At 44.9% G+C, this 23,027-nt stretch overlaps 1 protein-coding gene across 5 annotated transcripts in view; it reads left to right on the forward strand.

Annotated features, from left to right (window-relative positions):
- The first annotated feature begins 362 nt into the window (after window positions 1–362).
- Window positions 363–23,027, forward strand: part of nf1b (neurofibromin 1b) — a 78,096-nt gene continuing 55,431 nt past the window's right edge. For all 5 annotated transcript variants that reach the window (XM_029670741.2, XM_029670743.2, XM_029670744.2 and 2 more), the window contains exons 1-20: window positions 363–602; window positions 6,973–7,116; window positions 7,219–7,302; window positions 10,622–10,812; window positions 13,773–13,879; window positions 14,010–14,077; window positions 14,527–14,602; window positions 15,499–15,656; window positions 15,746–15,919; window positions 16,057–16,185; window positions 16,347–16,421; window positions 17,122–17,253; window positions 18,782–18,907; window positions 19,247–19,360; window positions 19,480–19,559; window positions 19,709–19,832; window positions 20,072–20,318; window positions 22,071–22,144; window positions 22,265–22,348; window positions 22,492–22,833. In XM_029670741.2, coding sequence (XP_029526601.1) covers window positions 543–602; window positions 6,973–7,116; window positions 7,219–7,302; window positions 10,622–10,812; window positions 13,773–13,879; window positions 14,010–14,077; window positions 14,527–14,602; window positions 15,499–15,656; window positions 15,746–15,919; window positions 16,057–16,185; window positions 16,347–16,421; window positions 17,122–17,253; window positions 18,782–18,907; window positions 19,247–19,360; window positions 19,480–19,559; window positions 19,709–19,832; window positions 20,072–20,318; window positions 22,071–22,144; window positions 22,265–22,348; window positions 22,492–22,833 — 2,589 coding nt within the window. In that variant the 5' untranslated portion in view covers window positions 363–542. The remainder of the gene's footprint in view (window positions 603–6,972; window positions 7,117–7,218; window positions 7,303–10,621; window positions 10,813–13,772; window positions 13,880–14,009; window positions 14,078–14,526; window positions 14,603–15,498; window positions 15,657–15,745; window positions 15,920–16,056; window positions 16,186–16,346; window positions 16,422–17,121; window positions 17,254–18,781; window positions 18,908–19,246; window positions 19,361–19,479; window positions 19,560–19,708; window positions 19,833–20,071; window positions 20,319–22,070; window positions 22,145–22,264; window positions 22,349–22,491; window positions 22,834–23,027) is intronic.

Here is a 23,027-nt window from a genome sequence, read left to right on the forward strand (position 1 = left end):
ACATAACAGGAAAAAAAGGTTACACAACAGCGTAGAATACCAGCACATATTACGGACTGGAGTATTATATTGTACATATTGATGATGTACACAGATCGAATGGCTATCTGGTGTACTGTTACCATGCATTTTCTTATAATGTAACTGCAAATTGTTTATGGTTCTGTTTCTTCCGTATCTAAAATCACAAGGCAGTGTGACATCATCGGTTTGTTATCTAAAGCCTGTCATTGATGAAAACACACGGCATTGGTCCAATCCCCGTTTTTACATTCATACTAGTCGCCGCAAAGATTCTTGCAACGCACGCGCAGTAATGTTAGCTGTTTCTCAAAGCACCATCAGTGCCTGCTTCATTTCATTGAGAAGGAGGATTCAAACTTCCGGTACTGTCATGGCGACATGGTGGTGTGTCTGCTAAAATAAAGAAAAATAACCCCATCAACATCGGATTTTGAGCATTAACTGGTTGCAAATAGCAGAGGAATCATTATTTATACGGATAATTCAGGTGGCCCATCGCGGCTCGCACCCGGCCGGCCATGGCGGCGCATAAACCCGTGGAATGGGTTCAGGCCGTAATTAGTAGATTCGACGAGCAGGTAAGAATTACACATCGTATCAGACATTGTGCCTCAGCCTTGTCCCTGTAACATCATGGAGGTCGTGGCTTTGGCGACGGGATCATTTGAAGAAAGCTGCACTGTCATGACTGGTGTGTTTTGTGCCGATCTAGCTCGTTCGCTCGCTCAACACACCGCTCCTGCAGAGCCGCATCATCACACACAGGACTCGGGAGCAAGTGACAGCGACAGAGGGCGAAATAGCACATGGCAAATTTGTCCCAAACATTTGAGATACCATTTCAAATTCATAAGGATAATACCACGAGGATGTACTCTCTATATAAACAAAGGAGTCGACAGAGTACGCATTTCGCTGTTGAAAAGGAAGAACTAGCTAGATGTAGACTTAAGCAGTGAGTTGTTAGCTTGGTTAGCAATACATTCAGCTTCTGCCAGTAACACTGTGCTAACTATAGATAGCTAGCTAGCCACTGCGAGCTTTGTTGATATCCAATTTGTCAACCTGAAGCTAGTGTCCAGTAATTAATGTGCAAATTCAATGTCCATTTACCTACCTAGTAACTCATCTTGGACTACAAATCAAATTGTTTGTCTATACTACAAATAGTTTGTTTATAGCCTGTTGGCTATTACAGTAGCTGCTAGCTAGTCATATCCTGTGTTATTTTAGCTGCGTCCAGTTTGTTTAGCCAACAGTGTGTGTGTGGACTGTGGACTTTTCTATGCAGACTGACAAGCAGGTCTCATCCATTGCATTGGGAAACATTGGTGATGATGGGTATCGAAGCTTTTTTCTGAATGAATTTATTAATCTACTTTGCTCCCCTCACAAAATCACACCAATATCTTAATTGTCCTTCTCGTACATCATAGCTATCCTATATGATGCAGTATGGGCTATGGTTGTACAGTATTAGGCTTGTATGCAAAGCAGTGATTTCATTGTATCATCCTTGTGTTTACATTGTAATGTTTAGGCCGAGCTAGTCTGTGGAATTCTGATCAGTGACGTTTGTAGTATATTGCAGTATACACGGAGTGTACAAAACATTAGGAACACCTTCTCTTTCCATGACAGACTGACCAGGTGAAAGCTATGATCCCTTAATGATGTCACCTTCAATCAGTGTAGATGGGGAGGAGACAGGTTAAAGAAGGATTTTTATGCCTTGAGACATGGATTGTGTATGTGCGCTATACAGAGGGTAAATGGGCAAGAGATTTAAGTGCCTTTGAACGAGGTATGGTAGTTGTGCTTGGAAGGCCAGGTGGCTGGGTGTGGCTCATTGCACTTTGATGAAGGTTTAATGGAGATCAGGCCTAATATGCTGTTAAGCCTATTGATACCACTTTGTAATCATTAAAGAGGATTTTGTATGTTGGATTCTGGTTGGATTGAGACGGCTTTCTGTCAGAATCAGCTTTGAGATTAGCAGCTCAACCCTCGACTGTGACGTTATGCTGTATCACATTTCCTTTTGAGCTTGACCCGTTGAGGCCAGAGCAGAGCATTGGGGCAGCAGGTAGCCTAGCGGTTAGAGCGTTGGAGTAGTAACCGAAAGGTTGCAAGATCTAATCCCCGAGCTGACAAGGTAAAAATCTGTCATTCTGCCCCTGAACAAGGCAGTTAACCCACTGTTCCTAGGCCGTTGTTGAAAATAAGAATTTGTTCTTAACTGACTTGCCTAGTTAAATAAAAGTAAAGCAAATACAATTGGATGTTATTACCATATAAATAATCCAACCGTCACTTTTGTAAATCCAATGTTAGGTAGGCTTCTTTCCTCGTGCGAAATTCAAGAATAATGTAGTGTGTGAAGGGGATTCCAGTCAAAAGCAGATTCTTTCCCCCTGATGTGTAAACAACATATTTGTAAAATGTTATTAGTCACATACACATATTCAGCAGATGTTATTGCAGGTGTAGCGAATTGCTTGTGTTGCTAGCTCCAAAATGATGCACTATAATGTATTATCTAATAATACTGTCTTATACTAGTGCTTGCATGTATTGTGCTTGAGCTTGTAACACCAACGCTCCTAAGGAAAGAGCATGAAGTCTTTCTGACCTTTTCATTGGAAATCTGATGTTGATCCCTGATGCTGCTTTACAAGCCCTGACCTGGAAAGAGAAGCTCAGCCAAGTGAAGAGCCATGTATTTTTTTAGATGGCATCTTAGATGGAAGATCATAAATATCTCCTAATGGTGTTTCTGTGCTCGCCTAAATAGTGTTTCTATGTTGGCAGCACTCAGGAAAAACGTCTTAAACCGCGTTTGTGTATCTTCTGGCGTTATGTCGACTAGGGAAGTGTACTCTGCCTCTCCTCCCCTCTTTGTTTTCAGTGCCCGGTTGGCTGGTGCCAAAGCACTCATTAGGAAAGGGATTGACCTTAGAGGAATTTGACTGTGCCAGTGAAACAAAGTGGCCCTGTGTCTGTTGGCCTGGCCTGAATATAGATGTCAACAAGCCATACTCTGTGTTCGCAGGGAAGATGCTTAAGTCTCGGGACTCTCATTTCATGCACATGTCTCTGAGCCAGGAGAGGAGCAGCCCCTCTCGGGTCTGTTATGGTGACCTCTGGCCTTTGCTGGAGGACATGGTATTAGGTCCTGCTATAGGTGAGGATTCTCCTCTGGACCTGTCGGATGGTTGGGATTGGTGTGTCCACCTCAATCTCCATACCTTTATATGTTTAGCATACTTATAAGAAGTCATAGTACAAAACTGTGTCAAGTTTGACTTCCTTTGCACTTTGCAGACTGTTTGTTTTCATTAGTAGTCTTACTTGTGAATTGTGTTTGTTTGTGGGTGCGCGCGCATGTTTGTATGTGGGTGCGCGCGCGTGTTTGTATGTGGGTGCGCACGCATTGGTATGTGGGTGAGCAGCAGACTGCCGCAGGTGTGCAGCTGTGGCCCAAATGGGAGCGGCGCAGCGCCAAAGGCCTCTTTGTTCCTACAGAGCGGAGCATGGAGCATGGCCCGTAGCGGGTGTCTGTGAGCTCAGCCCATCCACCCTCTGTGTGTGTGTGTGTGTGTGTGTGTGTGGTACGATATACTCTGGGAGGGGCCACCCAGCCACTTTCCAGGCTTCCCTAGTACTCTACACTCCTCCCTATCCCTTTAGCCTCTTCTACTCAAGGTTATTATAGCTTTGTGTTTTTATATATTTTTTTTACATTTAATTTTTTATATATTTTAAGCTTAATTTACTTGTGTACAAATATATATTTTTATTTTTATTTCGTTTTTATATTATGTAGGTGTAGTTTTAGTGTTTGGGACAGAAAGCATGCATGGGGGGCTAGGAGCTTAGTTTTTTGTGTATTTGTGATGTCTCTTCGAGAGGTCGTCCGATTATGATTTTTCAATACCGACTATTCGAGGACCAAAAAAGCCGATACCAATTAATCGGCCGATTTTATAAAAATAAAACAAACAATTGTAATAATGACAATTACAACAATACTGAATGAACACTTATTTTAACTTAATATAATACATCAATAAAATCAATTTAGCCTCAAGTAAATAATGAAACATGTTCAATTTGTTTTAAATAATGCAAAAACAAAGTAAAAGTGCAATATGTGCTATGTAAGAAAGCTAATGTTTCAGTTCCTTGCTCAGAACATGAGAACATATGAAAGCTGGTGGTTACTTTTAACATGAGTCTTCAATATTCCCAGGTAAGAAGTTTTAGGTTGTAGTTATTATAGGAATTATAGGACTATTTCCCTCTATACCATTTGTATTTCATTAACCTTTGACTATTAGATGTTCTTATAGGCACTTTAGTATTGCCAGTGTAACAGTATAGCTTCCGTCCCTCTCCTCGCTCCTCCCTGGGCTCGAACCAGCAACACAACGTCAACAGCCACCGCCGAAGCAGCGTTAGCCATGCAGAGCAAGGGGAACAACTACTAGAAGGCTCAGAGCGAGTGACGTTTGAAACACTATTAGCGCGCGCTAACTAGCTAGCCATTTCACTTCGCTTACACCAGCCTCATCTCGGGAGTTGATAGGCTTGAAGTCATAAACAGCGCAATACTTGACGCACAACGAAGAGCTGCTGGCAAAACGCACAAAAGTGCTGTTTGAATGAATGCCTACCACCGCTCAGTCAGATACTTAGATACTTGTATGCATGTATGCTCAGTCAGATTATATGCAACGCAGGACAAGCTAGATAATATCTAGTAATATCATCAACCATGTGTAGTTAACTAGTGATTGTGAATGTTTTTTATAAGATAAGTTTAATGCTAGCTAGCAACTTACCTTGGCTTACTGCATTCGCATAACAGGCAGTCTCCTTGTGGAGTGCAACGAGAGAGAGGCAGGTCGTTATTGCGTTGGACAAGTTAACTGTAAGGTTGCAAGATTGTATCCCCTGAGCTGACAAGGTGAAAATCTGTCGTTCTGCCCCTGTACGAGGCAATTAACCCACCGTTCCTAGGCAGTCATTGAAAATAAGAATGTGTTCTTAACTGACTTGCATAGTTAAACAAAGGTATAAAAATGTTTTTAAAAATCGTCAAATCAGCTCCCAAAAATACCGATTTCCAATTGTTATGAAAACTTGAAATCGGCCCTAATTAATTGGCCATTCCGATTAATCAGTCGACCTCTAGTCTCTTCTTGTGGCCATATGTGCTGGTATTCTACGCTGTTGTGTAACCCTTTTTCTGATGTCCCTCCTTGCCTCTTTTCTCCCAGGAAATAATTCAATGTTAATATTTAAGAAAGGATGATGGGCTTGCCTTTAAACCCATGAATGATCTCTTAGCAGATTGTTCCTTAGAAAATATATTTCCCTCATTCACCTACAGATGAGCCTTTCGTTCCTACAGTATGAATATAGTAGCCTACTGGCTGTGAGGGGGGAGGGGGGGGTGGTGGCTGAATGCATGAGAAAAGGGGAGTTCCTTAATAGCCAATGATAAAGTCAGAAGTTCTGTATCTAGTGTTACGTAATATACATAGTATTTCTTATGACAACCTAAGGACACAGTCTATCCATTGCATAAGAACAATTATTGTTTTACTATACAGAACAAAAATATAAATGCAACCATTTCAATGATTTTACTGAGTTATTGTTCCTATAAGGAAATCAGTCAATTGAAATGAATTTATTATAAACCTAATCTATGTATTTCACATGACTGGGCAGAGAAGCGCAGCCATGGGTGGGCCTTGGGAACCAGGCCTACCCACTCAGAATGAGTTTTTCCCTGCAAAAGGGCTTTATTACAGACAGAAATACTCCTCAGTTTCATCAGCTGTCCGGGTGGCTGGTCTCAGACGATCCCGTATGTAAGGAAGCCGGATGTGGAAGTCAGGCACTAAAAGTCTGACGTGTCAGGTCATAGGTTTAATTAGAATTATAACGTCAATCTCAAGAGACTTAGGTTTAAAAGGAATTGCGCCGATGCTGGCGCAAAAAAATATGATGGAAGGAAACTTTCGCTTATGTTTACACCAATCCAATGCTTTTTAACTTTTGTAGTACATAAGAAGAAAAATCTATTTTGCTACCTAGACAATTTTTTCCCCCCTGTTAGCTCGTTCTATAGCGATGCACTCGTTAGGCCTATGCACTAGTTAGGCCTATGCACTCGTTAGGCCTGTGCACTCGTTAGGCCTACTGTACAGTTCACCCCCCCAGACCTGGACAGGCCTCCTTGAAAACATATTGAGTACGTTTACATGTACACTGATTCATTCGATATTAAACTGATTGATAAATCCAACATATACACATAGAATGCACTGCCTCTGCAATGCAATGCAATGCTGCAAGGCAAACACAGTGTTTCATTGGGAATGAATGTGCTTCTGGTGTATACAATGACGCTGTTGGTGTGATCGAGGCGTATGCGCGGGTGAAGTGAGTTCGGAAAAACTGAAAGTATGCATCTTGGAAATAGTTTTCACACACAAACTTAATATGTCCGATCTCAGAATCAAATAGGCTTTGCAAAAATAACATGGTCACTGTTGTAGAATGTTTATTTTGATTGACTGTTTTTGGCATTTATTTAAGTCCCATCAGGTAGCCTGGTTTCAGATGTTCAAGTGAACAGGATTATTAGGAAAAATGGTTATTTTTGCAAGGCATGTAAACGTTTTAAACCAACTATTAGATGAATCTATCTGCAATAATCGTATTGTTGTGTGCATGTAACCGCGCTCTCTGATGAACTTATTGACAGGAAATGGTATACACAACACTTGGCTATTTCTGTACTCCATGCTCTTGACATTGTGGTTAGGGTTATGTGTGTTGGACACAGTGAAGTTACCAACTTCGATGAATGCACCAACATCAAGGATTTACACACTGTATAAGCCTAACTCCCCCACCCCCTCCCCTCTGCAGCTTCCAGTTAAAGTGGGCCAACAGAACACTCACACCAAAGTCAGCACGGAGCACAACAAGGAATGTCTGATCAACATCTCCAAGTATAAGTTCTCACTGGTGATCAGTGGCCTCACAAACATACTGAAGAATGTGAACAACATGGTAAGTGTGTGTGCGTGCAAGCAACGCCAGTTGTAGCCTATAGAGACATGTACAGTGTTGCAGATGTCTCAACCATGTCTCCCTCTCCTCTCTCTCCCCTAGCGAATATTTGGGGAGGCTGCGGAAAAGAACCTGTATCTCTCTCAGCTCATCATCCTTGACACACTGGAGAAGTGCCTTGCTGGGGTGAGGAACCTTAAGGCTATCTACATTTTATACCCTGTTTTATTTTTTCTCTTAAACCTTCCCCTTAATATATATATATTTTTAAATGATGGATACATGTCGCTTTTATTTCTCAGACTCTCGCTCTCCCTTCATCCTTCTTCCTGATTGGTTTCATTTTCTCATGCTGTCCTAAGACACTTTTTTTTTATCAGGAGATTTCCATTGGATATCAGCATAACACAATAGGATGTGGTGGGCTGTCTGTGGTTTAGATGTTTTGTTTCAGTTGGGACAGTGGCCTTTGCCCTGGATCTGGGCCCTTTCCCCTCCCCACACAAATGAACTGTGTGTTTGAGTACTGTCTCTCTCTCAGGCTCAGTGAACTCTGTTAGTAGCCAGTATTCCCCTGGTTCCTCTCCCTCCTCTCCTCAGTAAAGATGTGCTTACTGCCCACTTCTGAAGATTGCTTTTCCAGGTGCTTCCTCATCTTGACTTCACATTCGCAGCCTCCAAGTTTCCGGCCTTTTTTTAACATTTTTTTTATTATCACTGGGAGCTGGCGGATGGAGGACAGCTGTTAGTGGGTTCTTCAAGTCCTCCTTGTTCTTGAAATCTGAATGCTTTTTGCTGACTATTTTACCTTTGTAAATAGTTTATTTACACACAGGGCTGTGACGGTCATGACTTATTGGTCAGCCAAATGACGGCGGTCGTCCTAATTTTTTTGAATAGCAAAACATTTATTTGTATTTTTTTTAAAGCACATTTTGTACACTCCTCCACTCCTGACTGCATGTGCTGCTTAGCAGGGAGAAGGGCGCTGCCTAGGCAACCAAATACTTATTTTATACAACACCTTGCTTGTTTCAGCAAGGAGCAACCAAATTTCATCACGTTTTAAAGAGTCCGTGCTACCGCAGAAACGGACTCGATGCCCGGCCACCCTGTCTTCAGTCAGCTGTTTGTTTATTATATATTTTTCTTTTTCGATGGTATGTATTCATAATCGTGAGTTACATATACGGCTTAAATATACAGCTTTCCACTTTGTTGCCCATGTCACTGCCAGTCAATTTAAAAGCATGACATATTAAACCCTTACTAGTAATTAGAAAATCCTTATATTTTCAATTAAATATTTAACTTAATGTTCCACCACTATTGTCCCCAAGTAGAACCCTCTTTGTCCTCAGTCCTCCCATGGTGTGCTGGGGTAATGGCAGATCCCAGGGGGAAAAATGCAGAACAAACTATTTTGGTGGCCTCTGGTACATTCTCATGCCTTGATTCCATCTGAAATACACAGCTAAATTATTGAATACTTTAACGACTGCCTCCTAGATTGGGGAAATGAGTTGTGGTATTGAGTAGAAATTTCTGACTTTAAAATAGCAGAAAATGTAAGAATTCTGTGTGTTGTAAGTTGTTTTGGATATGGTCTAGGCCTGTATGTTCTAGGGCTGTGACGATACCAATACCACAATATTCTTTTCCATGGCAAAAATGAGAACAAGCATGCAACTCTCTGGTCCTTTAAAAACCTGCTGTATGCAAAATATTGTGCTAAAGCTTGGAAAATAAGTAAATGTGACTCTGGATGACAACATAATGATTTTGTTGCCAACATTGGGGCTACTCTCCTAAAGAAGTTAAATCCACTTCTTGTTTTGTTTCCTTGCCATGATACTATCGTGATACTGGTATCGTCCCGACCCTAATTCAGGACTATTTTCTAAGTAAGATAACCTTTTGTTTGACATTTTCTGCTAGTTTTACTGCAAGATATGAATTGCCACAATGTTTGTTCTTCAAATTATGTATTTTATTGACTCTGACTGTGGACCCTAATTTGGGTGAACTATCCCTTTAATAGTTTGGCCTGTCAATCACTGTGGGTGGAATTGTCAGGGGAGGGAGCAGGTTGCTTGTGAGTCACAGAGTTGGTAGGGGGTCAGACCTGTCAATTAATCACTGTGGGTGGACTTTGAGGGAAGGCAGTAGATTCGTCAGAAAAACTAGTGTAGTCTACTCTTTGAATTTATTGTGGCAAAAACCTAAGACAAAAGGTTGTGTTCTGTAAAGTAAACATGGATTCCTTGTTGAGAACAACATTTTCAGGGGGATGACCCACAGATTGTGCACCCCCATTTTATATGAAGTCAGGGGCCCATTATAGACCTACAGGTATGCTTGAAGAATGAAGCAGGTTAAACATGTGCTTGGCTACACAGAAAGCATCAGCAGTATTTTGGACCAAAATGAGGCTCTCTCTCGGCTTCTTATTGTTCCTGCAGTGAGGATTCAACATCTTAATTAAATGTTTTCATAATGTATCTGCAGATAATCGCCAAAAAGTAGTAGTAGCCTACCACTATGTAAATTAGGGAGCCAAATGAACAGCTCTCTCTCCGACTCAGTTCCGACATTCACCTAAAAGATCAGTTCAAAAATGGCTGTCACTTGTGAACAAGTCATCACTAGACTACACTGACAAGTCACTTTAGCGCTCACTGGCAAGTGTCGACATGGACTTCAAATCTTAGGAAAATAAACTAGTCTGCTGTTAAAACACTTGCTGTTCGGTCGTCAATCAAAGCACAGTAAATAACCTTTGCGCCCTGACTCCTTGGCTGGCTATATGAAACACGCTAAATTAATTAAATAAATTTTAGCTAAACATTAATTAAGTGGATTTCAATTAATTGTTACCACTTACATGGGACTTGTAAATTCACTCACAGGGGACGATGAAGCGCCATGCTCTCCCTGCTCCGTGAAAATACATTATGACTGCAGCCAACCACAGCAAATATAAATAACACGGATACCGAGAGGCAGGACAGACAGCAGACTGACAAACCAGCAGTTACCCTGTCATCGCTCACTTTGTGACTGACAGGCGCCTGTTCTGTCAATAGATTACTAGAAGATGTACTGTGTATCGTTCATTCTAGAGGGAGAAGGCTATACAGACTTTTCTGACGAGGGAATTGAACCTTTTAAATGAAATGAAGCCAAGTTTAATTTATGAAGTAGAAAAAGTAGGCGCTTAGAGAACACTGAATGTGTGACTTCATTTTTATGCGGAGCTCTCTCTGCTTTCGTGGTGCTCCGCACTGTCCATGGTGTAGTTGTTCAGGGATGCCAGCCTTGTCACTGGAGCCTAACTGACCATTCTCTGTGTGGGATGGCTTTGATCCTCATCCTCAGCTATCAGTGGTTTCTCTCCTCTGGGTCAAGAGGGCAGTGCGGACATCGATTTAAAGGTTTTCTTCTTTTTGACCTCTAACCTTTCCTTCCTCCTTTCCTCCTCTTCTCCCTTCCCTCCATCCCCCAGCAACCGAAGGACTGCATGCGTCTGGACGAGACCATGCTGGTGAAGCAGCTGCTGCCAGAAATCTGTCACTTCATCCACACCTACCGCGAGGGCCACCAGCACGCCGCCGAGCTCCGTAACTCCGCCTCCGGGGTCCTATTCTCCCTCAGCTGCAACAACTTCAACGCTGTGTTCAGCCGCATCTCCACCAGGTGACATTAACCATAAACACATCACAACTCTCCTGTCAGCCCAACCTGCTCTAAGTAGGAACAGGCCAAGATGAAAGGCATCAGGCTGCACATAGAGGATGGGTTACTAAATGTACGTACAGTGCATTCGGAAAGTATTCAGACCCGTTGACTTTTCCCACATTTTGTTACGTTACAGCCTTATTCTAAAATTGATTAAATAGTTTTTTTCCCTTTATCAGTCACAATATCCCATCATGACAAAGCAAAGACAGGTTTTTAGACATTTTGGAACATTCATAAAAACAATATATAGAAGTATCACATTAACATAAGTATTCAGACCCTTTACTTAGTACTTTGTTGAAGAACCTTTGGCAGTCATTACAGCCTCACTTCTTACATATTACGCTACAAGCTTGGCACGCCTGTATTTTGGGAGTTTCTCTCATTCTTCTCTGCAGACCCTCTCAAGCTCTGCCAGGTAGGATGGAGAGCATTGCTGCACAGCTATTTTCAGGTCTCTCCAGAGATGTTCGATCAGGTTCAAGTCCTGGCTTGAACCTGGCATTCAGAGACTTGTTCCCGAAGCCACTTCTGTGTTGTCTTGGCTGTGTGCTTAGGGTCGATGTCCTGATGGAAGGTGAACCTTCGGTCCTGAGTGCTCTGGAGTAGGTTTTATTTTTTTCCCCTTTTCTTTTTTTGAATTTTACCCCCCCCTTTTCTCCCCAATTTCGTGGTTTCCAATTGTTAGTAGTTACTATCTTGTCTCATCGCTACAACTCCCGTACGGGCTCGGGAGAGACGAAGGTCGAAAGCCATGCGTCCTCCGAAACACAACCCAACCAAGCCGCACTGCTTCTTAACACAGCGCGCATCCAACCCGGAAGCCAGCCACACCAATGTGTCGGAGGAAACACTGTGCACCTGGCCCGCCACAAGAGTTGCTGGTGCGCGGTGTGACAAGGATATCCCTACTGGCCAAACCCTCCCTAACCTGGACGACGCTAGGCCAATTGTCCGTCGCCCCACGGACCTCCCGGTCGCGGCCGGTTGCAACAGAGCCTGGGCGCGAACCCAGAGTCTCTGGTGGCACAGCTAGCGCTGCAGTACAGCGCCCTTAACTACTGCGCCACCCGGGAGGCCCCTGGAGTCGGTTTTCATCAAGGATCTCTCTGTACTTTGGTCTATTCTTCTTTCCCTCAAGCCTGACTAGTTTCTCAGTCCCTGCCGCTGAGAAACATCCCCACAGCATGATGCTGCCACCATGTTTCATTGTAGGGATGGTGCCAGGTTTCCTCCAGATGTGACGCTTGGCATTCAGGCCGAAGAGTTTAATATTGGTTTCATCAAACCAGAGAATCTTGTTTCTCATGGTCTGAGAGTCCTTTAGATGCTTTTTGTAAAACTCCAAACAGGCTGTTGTGCCTTTTACTGAGGCTTCCGTCTGGTTTGGTGGAGTACTGCAGTACTGAACTTTTTCTTCTGGAAAGTTCTCCCATCTCCACAGAGGAACTCTGGAGCTCTGTCAGAGTTCTTGGTCAACTCCCCTGGCAAAGACCCTTCTCTCCGCGCCGATTGCTCAGTTTCGCCAAGCGGCCAGCTCTAGGAAAAGTCTTGGTGGTTCCAAACTTATTTCATTTTAACAATGATGGAGGCCACTATGTTCTTGGGGGATCTTCAATGCTGCAGAAATGTTTTGGTACCCTTCCCCAGATCTGTGCCTCAACACAATGCTGTCTCGGAGCTCTACAGACAATTCCTTCGACCTCATGGCTTGGGTTTTGCTCTGACATGCACTGTCAACTGTGGGACATTTTTATATAGACAGGTGTGAGCCTTTCTGAATCTTGTCCAATCAATAACATTTTACCACAGGTGGACTCCAATCAAGTTGTAGAAACATCAAGGATGATCCAATTGTTAAAATTTCTAAAAACCCTGTTTTTGCTTTGTCATTATGGGGTATTATGTGTAGATTGAGGAAAATTTTAAATTTGATAAATGTTTGAATAAGGCTGTAACGTAACAAAATGTGGTAAAAGTCAAGGGGTCTGAATAGTTTCCAAATGCACTGTACACCAGTTCAGGCCTTTGGGCTTCAATGAGAGTGAGGGGGAAGAGAGTTGATAGCTCTATCACCCACCTAAGATGGAGAGAAAGGGAGGGAGGATGAATAAAGGGAGTCTAGTCTCTGTCAGCAGCCTTCATAAAGAGGATCTTTGTCTGGGTCTGATGGAGCAATGTTCCACTGTGAGCACCGTGCCCCATAATGACCTGGGCCTGAACAAGGCGTGTGGGGAGATAACATCTGGTGTAACCATTAACCACTAGGGTTTATGAATTATTTGTAGAAGCTTAGAAAGCACAGCTTTTGTCTCCCTTCTCGTTGTACTGGTGTACTATTTGGTTCTGAGGCAGAAGAGAATAGTGCTGCTCCACTCGTGTATCTATCATGTCTGTGAGTCGCAGTCTGCACTTGTTAACCAAGCTGTGCTGTGGTCTGATTGGTCCATGACTCACAGGCCCCAGACTGATGAAATAGCTGGTTATTAAAACATGAGGTTTTGTTATGCGATGTTAGGACAGGGAGAGTGCATTGACCTCAACCACTCTCCAGTGTCACCTTTTGCTCTTCAGAGCTTTTACCTTGAAAAGCATTGCCCAGTCATCCAAACTATTTGATGTCATTAGTGCTACGTGAAGGCAAAGCTCTTTTATGACCCTTAATTTGCTACTTAACCTTGTTCTTGGAGGCTCTAGTAGTCTTACTCACCGAACCACCTAATTTATTATTACATTTCCCATTGGGTTTGGTTTTCCCCATACACTAGTGTGTATGTATGATGAGTAGCATCATACACACTGTATACTAACTATCTACAGATTTGTAATGCTGTGATTCTATTGAATGTGAATATTTGATGAGGTGACAAGGATCGTCTTTAATAAATATCCATCTCTGCTGCGTTTCCCCTCAGGTTGCAGGAGCTCACCGTGTGTTCGGAGGACACAGTGGATGTCCATGACATTGAGCTCATCCAGTACATCAATGTGGACTGTGCCAAGCTTAAGAAACTGCTCCAAGGTATACACCTATTCTTATCAGTCACGTTGCTTTATTTAGGACAACAGATGTCACATTTTGATAGAGCTACAGATTCTGTTTAGTTGTTCTCTGTTATTGATGCTCGGTGTTGACTCCCTATCTTCTGCAGAGACGGTGTTTAAATTCAAAGCCCTCAAGAAGCCTGCCCAGCTAAGTGTCATCAACAGTTTAGAGAAGGTGAATGTCTCTGTGTCGCCCTCTGCAGTGTCTGTCTATAGACTCACTGTCTCCACCTAGTGGTGTCTCTCCTCCTGTATCCATGCTCCTCCTGTTCTAGTGTAGTCTGAGTTTACATGGAGCTGCTCAGGCATCTGGAGACACTTCAGTGCAGTCAGGACGCTAGTGTTTACACAAACTGTCTCTGGCTCGCCAGAAGCCCCAGTCATGAAGCTGGAGTGTGGCTCCACTGAGAGGACGTGTAAACACATCAACTGTTTTATGAAGTTTTACATTTAAACAGTTTTTTATCTCTCGTCATCAGAGCGTGACATTAGTATCTGAATGGTTTAGTTGGCTGAGGACAGGGAAACATCCTTGTAAGTTGGTGCGTTCATAGTTTTCTCTGTGAGTTGAGGATAGGGACAGTGCTTTCCAGGCAGTTGATGTAACTCTCTTCTCTCCCTCAGGCCTTCTGGAACTGGGTGGAGAACTACCCTGATGAGTTCACCATGCTGTACCAGAGGCCGCAGACAGACATGGCCGGTGAGGATGCTGTTAGAGATCTAATGTTACAATCAGAGATGAATCCTGTGTTATAGATTGTTGTTTCTTGGCCGGGTCTCTCCCAGACTGTGTGATATTGACTGTGTTGTTTCTTGGCCGGGTCTCTCCCAGACTGTGTGATATTGACTGTGTTGTTGCTTGGCCGGGTCTCTCCCAGACTGTGTGTCATTGACTGTTGTTACGTGGCCGGGTCTCTCCCAGACAGTGTGTCATTGACTGTGTTGTTGCTTGGCCGGGTCTCTCCCAGACTGTGTGATATTGACTGTGTTGTTGCTTGGCCGGGTCTCTCCCAGACTGTGTGATATTGACTGTGTTGTTGCTTGGCCGGGTCTCTCCCAGACTGTGTGATATTGACTGTGTTGTTGCTTGGCCGGGTCTCTCCCAGACTGTGTGATATTGACTGTGTTGTTGCTTGGCCGGGTCTCTCCCAGACAGTGTGTCATTGACTGTTGTTGCTTGGTTGTGTCTCTCCCAGACTGTGTTGTTGGGTTTCTCCCAGACTGTGTTGTTGCTTGGTTGTGTCTCTCCCAGACTGTGTTGTTGCTTGGTTGTGTCTCTCCCAGACTGTGTTGTTGCTTGGTTGTGTCTCTCCCTGACTGTGTTGTTGCCTGGCCGGGTCTCTCCCAGACTGTGTTGTTGCTTGGTTGTGTCTCTCCCTGACTGTGTTGTTGCCTGGCCGGGTCTCTCCCAGACTGTGTTGTTGCTTGGTTGTGTCTCTCCCTGACTGTGTGTTGCCTCGGGTCTCCCTGACTGTGTTGTTGCCTGGCCGGGTCTCTCCCAGACTGTTGTTGCTTGGTTGTGTCTCTCCCAGACTGTGTTGTTGCTTGGTTGTGTCTCTCCCTGACTGTGTTGTTGCCTGGCCGGGTCTCTCCCAGACTGTGCAGAGAAGCTGTTTGACCTGGTGGACAGTTTTGCTGAGAGTGCCAAGAGGAAGGCAGCCGTGTGGCCACTGCAGATCATCCTCCTCATCCTCTGTCCCGACATCACACAGGACCTCTCCAGAGAGACTGTGGAGGACACCAAGGTCAACAAGGTCCGACATAAAACACACACACACACCAGTGTTTTAATCAGCTATGTCTTACTCTCCTCTCGTACACTACTCTTCTGTCTGCCTCACAGAAACTGTTCCTGGAGAACCTGAGGAAGGCCCTGGCCGGCCACGGGGGCAGTAAACAGCTGACTGAGAGTGCTGCCATCGCCTGTGTCAAACTCTGCAAGGCCTCCACCTACATCAACTGGGAGGACCACTCTGTCATCTTCCTCCTGGTGCAGTCCATCGTGGTGGACCTCAAGGTGAGCACCAGCCACAGATGGTCCTCTGATGATCACTGTTATGGGACAGCATTGTTATCGTAGTATACAGGTTTAGTCACCAGCAATAACCAGTCACAGCTGATGCTATCTACCTTGTCTCTCCTTTCTCCTGTCAGGCCCTGCTCTTCAACCCAGCCAAGCCTTTCTCCAGAGGGGCGGGAAGCCAGAACGCAGATGTGGACCTCATGATCGACTGCTTCGTCTCCTGTTTCCGCATCAATCCCCACAACAACCAGCACTTTAAGGTCTGGGATTCCTGTGGACCTCTTGACTGTAGTATTCCATATTAATGTTGATAACCATTTATCATGAACTGATGTTAAGCACATACTGGTGTGTTGAAGCAAGGACTGTGTTTGATCTCTGTTCAACGTCTCCCTCTATTTATTTCTCTCTCCCACTATAGGTCTGCCTGGCGTCATCCTCCCCTCCCTCCTTTCACTTTGTCCTGGTCAACTCCCTACACAGAATCATCACTAATGTAAGTGTGTGGTGTCGTGGCCCAACTCCGAGTGAAGGGATCAATCAACACACCCAATACTAATGTCCAGTGGCACCATCCAAAGTATATAAAAGTGACCACACAGTGCCCATCGACAATGACCAGTGGTGACCTTATCTGTGGTGACTCGGTATAGATGTCACTACTGTAGGAATGGCTCACATTCTGTACACACTGGGCTTTATTACACAGCATTCGATGGACTACCATCTCACTCTGGCTGTGAGCCATGCAGGGAGAGGAAGTGCTGCAGACACTTATGTGGTGTGTTTCAATGGGAAGTGCCTGAGGGCAGGTTTCATACAGAGCCCTTTTTATTAGCTCTCCATGTGCCTGAGAGACTGTGTGTTTGTCTGTGTGTGTAAGAGCGATGGAGTGGGAGAATTACTGGTCTTTCTCTTGCCCCCCTTACCCAAAGCACTTCCTGTCTGTGAGCATAAGTTAGAGGCTGATTGTATTCCTGTGTGTATGTCTGGGTGGGTACCATATAGGAGATGTCAGACACCATCTTTCTCCCCTCCAGGCTAACTGAAGAAGTCCATTTCTCCACCCCAAAATATCCTCCTGGGCTGAAGGCCCCATGTTATCTGGGAAGTTTTGATTGGGACAAGACCGTAAACACCCACCTTAATCAACCTACAGGATTGAGTTTAACCCTCGGTCCATTCCTCTGTTGCAGTCTCCGTTGGACTGGTGGCCGAAGATCGACGCTGTGTACTGCTACTCAGGAGAGCTGAGGGTCATGTTTTCTGAGACACTGGGCCACGTGATGAGGGGCTGCAGTACACACGCTCCCCTACGCTCGACTCCGGTAAGACGTTCACACAGCAAAACACCCTCGCCGTCTGTGCGCAGACTGACCACACACACACAACACAGCACACACTCTTGGAAACAAAAACATGCTCAACAAACCCCAAATATTATCGGTGTGTGAGTGTGCATGATTGTTGTTTCCGGAATGTGATGTGCTGAGATGTTAATGAATGTCAGACAGCAGTGACTGTGTATGGAGGAACTGTAGAGACCAGGAGATCCACAGCAACAGGAGACAAATCCTCCTGTCCATTTGACACAACCCAGACACTACTGGAGAGTCATGCAGGAGAATATTTGAACATTTCTGATAACTCCTCACGTCCCTGTCCTTTTGTGTGAATGTGTGAGTATGTTTACGGGCGTGTGTCACCTCGCTGTCATCGGTGTGTTTGGTTCAGTCATCTCATGGAGGTGGAGGACTGCAGAGGGAGCTCTCTGACATCACTGACTCGGTGGTGCTTCTTTTCTCTTTCCTCGTTCTTTCCTTCTCCTTCATTTTGAACTGGCTGCTGCTCACTCACTCAGATGCCAACTTGTCACTGTTTTGCATGGCAGTGGGCATCTGTTGCTGTAAGTATAACTGCCACCCCTTCCACTCCCCAAGCCGCCGCCGCCTGAACCTTCTGCAGCTGACCCCCTGACTTCTAACCCCTGACCCCACCCTCAGGCTACCACAGATAAGAGAGAGCCCCCGTCGTCCTCCACCTCCTCTGTGCTCTGGTTGAAGTGAGCCTGCCTCCGGCTCCTCCCTCCACTCCATCTCCTCTGTATGCTAGGCTAGCTGCTGGAGCATGTTTCTCAGCCTGTTGAGGCTGGGTCCTCCACTCCATCTCCTCTGTATGCTAGGCTAGCTGCTGGAGCATGTTTCTCAGCCTGTTGAGGCTGGGTCCTCCACTCCATCTCCTCTGTATGCTAGGCTAGCTGCTGGAGCATGCTTCTCAGCCTGTTGAGGCTGGGCTCTCCACTCGCACACTGTCTTTGGGTGGTTCATCTCCTTTATTTTAAGCATTGACATGCCTTCATACTAGGTTCTATGGATGGATACTTGGTTGGGATCTCATCACCTGTGAAGAAATGGGAGGCCTGTAGATTGTGTTGGTGCATAGTTGAATATTTCCCTCCACCTCTACTAGAGTTGGTTATTATTTCCTCATCCATAATCTGGGTTTGCCATGTCCTGATGTTGTGTGTCATGGTTTAGTCATGGCCCCATGATCCTGTCTGTCAGTCTGGTTGCCCACCTCCTGTTTCATGGCCCACCCATGAAGGGCCCTCATGAAACAGTCCCTCTTTATCTTTGTCCCCTGATCCCTTCTCTCCTGGTGGCTCTCCTGATCCCTGTGCTGTGGGTCTCTGCTCGGAGGGAACTTGTTTGTCTGATTACAGTAGACTCTGCATCTGTTTCAGTCTCCTCTAGTTCCCTTTTCCACGTTTTCCTTACCCTCCTTTTTTCCCCCACTCCCCTCGTATTGAATGAATGCTCCTGCTCACAGCCAGTCTCTACTGCTTGTTCCCTTCAGAGTCTGACCTTCAAGGAGAAGATGACCAGTCTGAAGTTCAAGGAGAAGACCACAGACCTGGACACGCGGAGCCTCCTGCTGGCCCTGGTCAAGCTCATCCACTCTGACCCTAAACTCATGCTGCATGTTAGTATTTACTCTGTTTATTTCTGGCCAGGAGACCTAAAGTAATGTGTGTTTTGCTGTTTGAGGATGGTCTGTTTAACACAGTAGTTTTACTTATCCTTTAATTCTACATTTTTTGTGTTGGGTTAAGGGATTATCGTGGTTAATTCCACTTGCAGGGTTAGATTTAGACAAATAAGCCAAGTGTTTGGTTAGAGACTGCAAATCCCAAACCAGTTTAAGACTTTCTAAATCAAAGACTTATAGGCAGACTGGTCCGGAAAAGCCACTCTTGGCATGTTTGTACATGGCTGTGTAGTCGTGTACGTATGTACTGTAGGTTTGCTTTGTGTGTGTCAGAACCCGGGTAAGCAGGGTCAGGAGATCCAGAGCAGTACAGCAGAGCTGATCACCGGCCTGGTGCAGCTGGTGCCTCTGGCCAACATGGGAGAGTGTTCACAGGAGGCCATGGAGGTGAGCCCCATCTCTCTCTCTCTCTCTCTCTCCCTCTCTCTCTCTCCCCTTTTTCTCCATTATGGTTACATTTGTCACAGTGGCTAATAGATACTCCTCCTGTTCTCTTCCTTTTGTAGGCCCTCTTGGTCCTGCATCAACCTGAGACCATAGAACTGTGGAACCCAGATGCTCCCATTGAGACCTTCTGGGATATCAGGTAGCCTAAATGCCCCATTTGTTTAACCACCTTTGCTTATGCGTGATCCTCCACATTAGATGCCAGGTGAAATTGAGTGTTGATTGATGCTGATTGGTTAGCAGAGATGGTCACCCAAGTTGACTATGATTGACTTTTCTACCCTACAGTTCTCAGGTCCTCTTCTTCATCTGTAAGAAGCTGGTTGGCCACCAGATGATCAACAGCACAGAGATCCTCAAGTGGCTGAGGGAGATCCTCATCTGCAGGAACAAGTTCCTCCTCAGGAACAAGGTAGGTTACTGCGTTGTGTGTTATGTATTCCTTATACCTCTGTGTCTCATCCAGGAAGGCACAACAGTGTATAATGTTCAGGAATATTCTTTGTATAACAGATATATACTTCTGTCATGCAGAGTTGGGAAAAATGGCAGCTCTATGTATGACATTTCTACATACATTCTGAACACCCTCCTGAACGTGACCTCGTTTAGATCTCTGTTCTAACCCTCTGTCCTGTCTTCCTCCCCCAGGAGCGGGCCACGGTGGGCAGTGGCATCCCCATCTGTAGACAGGCCCAGACCAAGCTGGAGGTGTGTCTCTACATGTTCCTGTGGAGCCCTGACATGGAGGCCGTTCTGGTGGCCATGTCCTGCTTCAGACACCTGTGTGAGGAGGCTGAGGTCCGCTGTTGCGTGGATGATGTGCCGGTACAGACTATCCTGCCCAACTACAACACCTTCATCGAGTTTGCCTCCGTCAGCAACATGATGTCCACAGGTTAGTCGTGAACGCACAAGCTAATGACGTCCTAAGATTTCTTCGTCTGGGTCAGTTCAATAATCCAGAGGGACCTTGGGGTGAAATGATGGCGCTGTACCTCTAGAGCAGTGGCGGTCGGTGCCATTTAAGATGAGGGAGGACGATTATTTAATTTGTATGAGCATGGCCTTTATTCTATTACAGCATATTGGATGACTGTCATTCATATTCCATTCACCCAGCTCAATGTAACATTGATAGGTTTAGGCAGCTACATGATACTCAAATGTTCCCTATGCCCACCATGAGGTTGCTACAACCTACACTATGAATGAAAGTTTACAACGTAGGTGCATAGGTCAAGAGAAATATGTAAGTAATCAAGACAGTGACACGTTCAATACCGCCTTGCACATTCTTGCCTGCATCTAGCTGATCTAGGGTGTAATCATTAGTCGAACAGTTGCAAACAAGAGTTTCTGTTGGGAAAATTCAGGTATGTTTATCCCTGTTTGGTTCCCTTTGCTTCCGTTTAAAAAAATGTTTTTCAACAGAATCGGTGGAACGAATACACACAAACACAGTTCACTTTCATAGCTGCCACATACAAACAGCATGATCTGCTCGTTGTGTAATTCCTACGCGCGCTCCTCCACCTTTTCCCTTTACTTGTGGACTAGAGTGCAAAACACATTAGCTTTTTCCAAGCGAAACATCCATACCATAAACGCTAACCGCAGCCTACATCATTGCTAACATACTGTAGCATCCCTCCATGTTTGAGTAGGCTAAACTAGCTAGCTGCAATCACTAGCTAAGTAAGTGAAAAAAATATTACGAAATATAGCTAGCTCGCTCTCTTACGTCTCCTTTATTTTAGAAGAAATTTCTTCAACTGTTGTCTTTCTCTTTGAGTCATCTACTCACCACATTTTATGCACTGCAGTGCTAACTCGCTGTAGCTTATGCTTTCTGTACTAGATTAATTCTCTGATCCTTTGATTGGGTGGACATGTCAGTTCGTTCTGCAAGAGCTCTGATAGGTTGGAGGACGACTTACTGTGTAAGTCTATGGAAGGGGGTGAGAACCACGAGCCTCCTAGGATTTGTATTGAAGTCAAAAGTCAATGTACCCAGAGGAGGACTGAAGCTAGCTGTCCTCCGGCTACACCATGGTGCTACCCTACAGAGTGCGGCCGAGGCTACTGTAGACCTTCATTGCAACATAGTGTGTTTTAATCAATGATTTGGTGATGTGAATATATTTAGTATAGTTTTATCTAAAAAGGATAACAGTTGTAATGTTTGAATTTGTCTGAAATTCACTGAGGAGAATGGGCCTCCCCTTCCTCTTCTGAGGAGCCTCCACTGCTATAGAGGGCAGTACCACCATGAGAACTCAGGTCATGATGCTCAAAATAAAATGATATTTGTCACATGCTTCATAAACAAGTGTAGACTAACAGTGAAATGCTTACTTACAGTTTCCCAACAATTCAGATTTAAAGATAAAATAATAAATAATAATTACACAGTGAATAACAGGTAAAAAATAACATTGCTATATACACGAGGAACCAGTACCGAGTCGATGTGCAGGGGTACGAGGTAATTCAAATAGCTATGTACATATAGGTAGGGGTAAAGTGACTAGGCAATAGGATAGATAATAGACAGTAGCAGCAGCGTGTGTGTTGAGTGTGTGTGTGTGTGTGCTGGGGCTGTCAGCGAGGTGAAGGCTCCTGTCATCGTGTGTTTGTGTGTTTTCAGGCCGCTCAGCCCTGCAGAAGAGAGTGATGGCTCTGTTGAGGAGGATCGAGCATCCTACTGCAGGAAACAAAGAGGTGAAAGAGTGGCCTGCTGCTGTGTTCCTGTTCATACCCTGATGCTTCAATCATGGAAGGATGTTTGTGAAGCACGATATTGATATCAACTCAGCATTTGTTTTACGATCTTCCCCACAGGCATGGGAAGACACGCATGCAAAATGGGAGCAGGCAACCAAATTAATCCTCACCCATCCCAAAACTAAGCTAGAGGATGGCCAGGCAAGCACACACCAGTACCTTGTTCTTATGCATTCCTGTTATGCAAATCAAAAATACACTTCACATATTATTTGTTTGTGGATTGATGTTGTTGTCTCTGTTGCCTTCTCTCATTGGTCCTCTCTCTCTGCTTCTGTGTCCAGGAGTGGATCAACATGACGGGCTTCCTGTGTGCTCTGGGAGGTGTGTGTCTGCAGCAGCGCAGCGCCCCAGGCCTGGCCACCTACAGCCCCCCCATGGGGCCTCTCAGCGAGAGGAAAGGCTCCATGATCTCCATGGGCTCCTGTGAGGGGAACACGGAGACGCCCCTGGGCCGCTTCCTGGACCGCCTGCTGTCCCTCATGGTGTGCAGCCATGAGAAGGGTGTTCAGATCCGGACTAATATTAAGGACCTAGTTGGCCTGGAGCTCAGCCCGGCTCTCTACCCCATGCTCTTCAACAAACTCAAGAACGGCATCAGCCGCTTCTTCGACGCACAGGGGCCGGTGAGAGAACACACAAACACACGCACGCTTAGAAAACGTCATCGATTATCTGTTTGTCATAGTGTAATCACGTTGGTGTGAGCACTCTTGCTTCTGAAAAGGGTTATACCTTTTATATCCAATGTCACTGAAGGAATGGAGAAGGTAACTGTTGTCTTTGTTAGCTTTTGTGGTAAAATATATTTTTCTGTGTC

Source organism: Oncorhynchus nerka, linkage group LG10 (assembly GCF_034236695.1).
Source record: "Oncorhynchus nerka isolate Pitt River linkage group LG10, Oner_Uvic_2.0, whole genome shotgun sequence".
In the NCBI taxonomy this organism is placed as follows: Eukaryota; Metazoa; Chordata; class Actinopteri; order Salmoniformes; family Salmonidae; genus Oncorhynchus; species Oncorhynchus nerka.